The sequence below is a fragment of the Electrona antarctica genome (assembly GCF_951216825.1).
Source record: "Electrona antarctica genome assembly, chromosome: 7".
Taxonomy (NCBI): domain Eukaryota; kingdom Metazoa; phylum Chordata; class Actinopteri; order Myctophiformes; family Myctophidae; genus Electrona; species Electrona antarctica.
Window position 1 is genome coordinate 33,235,027 of NC_136812.1, and position 6,407 is coordinate 33,241,433.

A 6,407-nucleotide genomic window follows, 5' to 3' on the forward strand; every position below is an offset into this window, starting at 1 on the left:
CACGATGTAGTTACGTTTGTCCGATTGATTTATGGTTAATTTTCTTTTAAAGTTTAATTATTTCCCCTTTTCTTGTTTTAATTTGAGTAGGCTATATAATCCTGTTTTAGTGAGGGGGCTGAATCGTCGATTAATATCAAATTGACATCCTACATTATGAAGTATTCTACGTTGTTTCTATGAGTTTAAATGTCGCCCATAAAGAATAACTTTGAACTGTCCTGGACTCAGTTCATATTGGCCCAATGAAATGTACATGAGCTATGGCCTTGCTTTGTCGCCGCCTGGTGATGAAATGTTGCCTATATATCTCACACAAAAGAGATGGAAAAGATATGCTCTGAGAATGATTTACGCATAGGCTGATCGATAATTTAATCAATACATTTGATGCGAGTATTTTTTTGTATAATAAAAACAATTGGTGAAAACGTTGAGTGGATGTATAGGCATAATTTTGATAAGGAACTAAATCGAACAGATATTATAGTGCTATGCAATTGTAGTCTATGTCGTGTTTAATAATCATATAAAAAAAGTATTATGTAACAAAACAAAGAAATTAAAATCAACATTGAACTACTCTAAATCGTAAAGGTGCATCTTGATGACAATTCTGCCCTATAGGCTACATTTGATCTGTCAGCTCATCTCTCCGCAGGAATATTTTCAAAACCCGACGCGCACCTGACACAAGCACAAGCGAATGATGCATAATGCCTATTCAATTAAATTGCTAACATAAAATGTTGGTCAAACTGTGTGAAGAATGTCCTTATACATGCAATACCGGTATTAGGCTTTCAATATTTGTATAGCTTGCAGGGCAAGAGCAACGGTCAATTAAAGCAGTTAGCATTGGCCTGTAAAAATGAGACACATTCTTAAAAGTGATTATTTTTTAAACATTCTTTTTTTCCCCATCTTTTTTTTAAACAAACGAATAATTATATTGAAACACCAAAACAACAAACCTATATGTCTTCTTCAGCTGAACTGATCAGTTATACAGTGGTGCCATCATGCCATCCATTCCTCACCACCACCACCACCATCATCATCATCATCATCAACCTTGACAACCGGAAGGAAATATCGCAAACTGCAAGAAGAAAATACGCACGGTCTGTTATGTCCTCAATCTCATCAAAAGTGCATGCGTGTCCATTATGCCCAAGAACAACCATCTGAAACATCAGACACGTGTCCGCCAGTCAGTGTGAAGCGCGGATGCCTGCATGTCTTCTGCCAGAACACCGCATTCAAATCAACCATATAAACTAACATTTAACACAACACTTTACCTTAGTCCTTCCTTTTTTCTTCACATCCCCGACGAACCACTTTAAAAACGACGTCCTTATTTTGGGCATGTCATTCATTATAAATAGGCGAACATTTGATATAAACCGGCCTATATGTAAAAGGTATACAAGAAAGACACAAGTTTCGACTATAGTGAAAATAGCAGCTCTACAAGATCACAATGCACGGTTGGTTGGTGATGCAAGCGGTGAGCTTGTAGATCGTTTATTTGCGCGACACTGTCGTATGACGACGTATAAAATAGGACTAAGTTGTTAGAAAAAGTGATGAAATTCTAATATATTCGAACGCTCATTATCACCTCATAATTACTTCACTAATTAGGATGACATGGTTATTAACATGCGCTGTCATGAGACAGACACCACTCCTCATAAGCCGATATATAGATGCATTCATATATCTAATCACTGTAGATAATTGCACCTGCATGGTTGTCAAAATTACAGAATTTACATCACTTTACAAGCGTTTTTAAAATTAATTTAATTAGAATGAGAATAATTTAAAACAACATGTAGGCCTATATGAAATGTGCAGTAAACAATAAACTCCCCTTAAACTATAGGCATGCACAGATTCGAATTTTAACGAAAAATAACAACATACCTATATAGAAGATTCACAGGAGGAATATAAATTGATGTAGCGAATAAGAAAAATATAATAATAATAATAATAATAAATGCATAAATACAAATCTCATAGATCGTCCTACCATGTTGCTGGTACTGCAGATTTGCCATTCGTTTTGACAATTGGATTTAAATAAATTAAAGACTATAGAAATAATTTGACTGCATGTTCGAAGTTTCCTCTATTTAAAGTCCTCATTCTCACGCATATAGCTCTTGCTGAAAAAAACATATAAAGTTTTAGCTACATTTAAATATTTCTAATGAAAGCCATGTATCAGTACATGGCCTTAAAGCACATGCATGTTTTAAACTAAAGGAAGGACATGCTTTCAATGGGTGGCTTGAATTTGTGCAGATAAAGAAACAACTCCCTGATTGGTGAGGTGCCGGGGCCGTCATGTTGCAGCCAATGACAGCGGGGTGTGGGAGAGAGTGTTATGATAAAGGAGAAAATATTAATTCCCCCTCGCCGTAGGCCGTGACGTCAGTATAGGAAGTCATTGTAGAGCAACACTAGGACGTTTACAAGCAAAGAGGAGCGTGATGTTGAGGAGTTATCCCTGAGAATCTCTCTACACCTCAACTTTAACACAAAGTTCAATATACAAAACAAAAGGACGTGGACTACACACTATACAGACGCACTTGCTTTTGCTCATTTTCACTGAATGTAACGCAGCAGCACCTTGGACCAGGCGATCTGCGCTGTTTTGCAAACGTGGATTTAGTTTACTTTCCCAAGATTGTTTCTTTTTTATTTATTTTTTTACCTACTATTGTTCGCTTTACTTTTACGTGTTTAGTTTTCTTATTCTCTATTAAGCTATTGGACAGTTTAATCGTTGCAAAGGAGGAGACGCGCGCTTCTCGATGTTGTTATGAAGACCTAATCACTCCTTTCTTAATATGGAAGGATCCAGTGGGTCAAATTTCGGAATAGACACTATTTTATCGAGCGCGTCTTCTGGCAACCCCGTGCTAATGAACGGAGACTTTCGTCTCGACAGCAGGACAGCGGATTTCAGGAGCCTGGCCACCCCGTCACCATCATGCTCGGACATAGACACTGTGGGGACGGCTCCCTCGTCCCCCATCTCGGTCACCATGGAACACCCCGATCCGCATCTGGTCCAGGACAGCCTTCAGCAGCATCACCAACACCATCACCACAACAACCAGCCGCAGAGTTTGCCGCTGTCGCCTCAGCATCAGCAACCGCTCGCCGGGGCCGGCTGTGCCCCGAGGACTGCCACCTCGTCCTTTCTAATCAAAGACATTTTAGGCGACAGCAAACCCCTGGCAGCCTGTGCCCCTTACAGCACTAGCGTGTCCTGCTCGCCCCATCACACACCAAAACCAGAAAGTGCCACGGCTCCGGACGGGTTCAGACCCAAGTTGGAACAAGACGAGAATAGAAGCAAGTTGGACAAAAGAGATGACATTCAGAGTGAAATGAAATGCAATGGCATGCAGGGTGAGTGAATCTAAATTAAATTGTGTTTTGTATATCAATTTTAAAATAAACAGCTAGGGATTTATTTGCATAAACATTTTTATCCAGATAGAAATATAGATATCCAGATATGGGTGGAAGTGGATTACAAAATAAGCACAATTTTTGGGCAGTATATTTTTTTATACTGGAAATCTAGATTAATTGAACAGCAATATAATACATAATAATAATCATAGTAATAACAATAACGGTGTAGCTCTTTTAGATCTATTTTATTAGCATAATAGAGCTGAAAACAGATGTAAGCCTGGTGATTTTCCCCGCACGCAGGCCTCCCTAGTGGGTCAATTAGAGAGATTATTGTTGTACCTAGAGGGGGGATCATGGCGCGCTGAAAAACAGCTACAAATAGAGATGGATTGACATATCGATTTCCCGTTATCTGGAGAAAAAAACTGTAGGTGACAAATACAGCCCACATTTATTTTTATTGCCCTTGGTTTGCTTTTGCGACACATGTGCCCCAGCACACTTTATTGCACTAAAGGCCAATTTTGTAAGACATATTCTTTTCCTAATTCAGTAGGATCATGCCTTTATATTATGATATTAATTTAATATGCAATGTCCATGTTCTTGAGATTTTACAACAGAGAAACAATTCAGTTTGGTGCTTGGTATACGTTACCAATATTATATACAGCAAGTATTGAATTGAACCGTATAGCTTATATATATATACTGATCTGCGTGTGTTCCTTCCATGCACTAAAGAAGAGAATGATCGAGAGATCTCCAGTAGCAGAGACAGTCCGCCCATAGGACGGTCGAAAAAACCCCGCAAAGCGCGGACGGCCTTTTCTGACCACCAACTCAACCAGCTCGAGCGAAGCTTCGAGCGGCAGAAATACCTCAGCGTGCAGGACCGCATGGACCTGGCCGCGGCCCTCAACCTGACCGATACACAGGTCAAGACCTGGTACCAGAACAGAAGGTATGGACATCTCCCTCTTTCTCCCCTTTATTGTTTTTATACACACGGGGATTTTATTTTTAAACCATTAAGAAGACCTGAGGCCGATGCCATGAACGACTTAGTTCTAAATAAAGATTACGAGAAAAAAAAGAAAGAATAATAATAATAATAATAACAAGCTCTCTGCGCGCACAAAGTGACCTGTGAATATCACGTCTGGCTATTTTTGAACAGCCAACATCAAATGTCACAGATGCTTTGCCAGTTTTTTTTATACATATTTTTTTATTTCATTTTATTTATTTATTGAGGCCTGTCGGGCTTCACGGATGACTCAATGATCATGTAATTACAAACAATTTTCTGCATGTTTATATGAAAAGCCTATAGTAAATGAAGAGATTATTGTTTGCTTGATAATCTTTTTTTTTTATTAGACAAAAAGATGCAAACAGTACAGGGTACAGTCTGAGTCAAGCACAGCATTGGTCCAGCTCCGGCTTCAGCTTCAGGTGCTTTAAAATAATTAGGCTTTACCTAATCAATTAATACATGTTTTGTGTCCCTGGCATCGAGAGTCAAACAATTAGGCTAATGTCATATCTGATGTTCTCATTGATACCAACCCCTGGACTAAATTAGATATTAACTGGATATTCAACAATTTGTTTGTGTCAGACTATTATTGTTATTTTATTATTGTTAATCTATATATATGTTTCTGTGAGCATTTGTTAAAATAATTGCCTGACCCAAGGAATGAAGAAAACTGCAAAACCGGACTGCTTAAATTAAACGTTGATTAAATAAAACTATAATTACAATCCACGCGAAGTTATTTTCTACAACATTGCAATGAAGGCGCACTGTAGTTTTAACCAGTGCATATTTTCCCTTCATCTTTCTTGCTTAATTGAACATTAACCATAAATCTGTGCTTCCGATAATTAGGCCATAGCCTGCTAATTAGCGGGAGGGAGCGTTTGGGGAATTTGCGTTTGCCCGAACCGATTAAATAATTCATTTGTTGTATTTTGATCTGGTTTGCAGAACGAAGTGGAAGCGACAGACCGCGGTCGGATTAGAGCTGCTGGCAGAAGCGGGAAATTACTCGGCCTTACAGCGAATGTTCCCGTCGCCATATTTCTACCATCCGAGCCTGTTGGGCACCATGGACAGCACGACGGCGGCCGCCGCGGCCGCAGCCATGTACAGCAGTATGTACCGGACTCCTCAAGCGCCACATCCTAGTCTCCAGAGGCCTCTGGTCCCCAGAGTACTCATCCATGGCCTTGGGCCGGGGGGGCAACCGGCATTAAACCCACTGGGTGCCATGGGTGGTAACCCCATGGCCGGCATGGTCGGCACACCGCACCCGCGATAATAGCGCCATAACCCACCCCCCGCAAAAAAAAGACGATGATCAGAAAGAAAGACACTTTGTTTGAGCACATGCGACGTGAGTAACTGCGTCGAACGAACCATACATGGGGCAGGACTTCTCGAAAAGACACTTATAAAAGACATTTTTACAAGACTTAAAGGAGGTATTTAATATAGGCCTTTATAACGAACCGCGGTCCATACAGAACTATACATTAAGGCCGTGGCAGGAAAAAAAGGACTGTTCATGTTCTGATTGTCTGTTTGTTTGTCCTTTTGTACAAATACATTTAAACTAGCAAATAAACTTATAAAGTTTATTAGATGGAGACGAACAGAATGAATAAAGAAGGAATGATACTAAAAACATCTGAAACTTATTGGGATTGTCATTTTGTAAACTTTATTTTGGATGCACGCGAGGATCCTTTCAATTGATCTAACGGAAGCAAGCTCATTGAGCAACAACATTGATCACTGATCAGAGCTATATTTCCCCAAGCCTTTAAATTAATCAATTTATAGCCTAAAACCATCCACATATTTCACATGTAGCTGTCCTTTAATTTGAGTAACCTGTTCTTTTGACCAAATATAGCCGAATAATAATTGCACAACAACTTTATTT

The 6,407-nt window shown here is 39.4% G+C and overlaps 1 protein-coding gene across 1 annotated transcript; it reads left to right on the forward strand.

Annotated features, from left to right (window-relative positions):
* Positions 1 to 2,825: 2,825 nt before the first annotated feature.
* barhl2 (BarH-like homeobox 2) lies at positions 2,826 to 5,780 on the forward strand (the record flags this gene model as incomplete). Its single annotated transcript, XM_079505473.1, has 3 exons — positions 2,826 to 3,438; positions 4,195 to 4,414; positions 5,447 to 5,780. Exons 1-3 carry the CDS (start codon positions 2,871 to 2,873, stop codon positions 5,778 to 5,780), a joined length of 1,122 nt encoding a protein of 373 aa, XP_079361599.1. The 5' UTR covers positions 2,826 to 2,870.
* Positions 5,781 to 6,407: the final 627 nt, after the last annotated feature.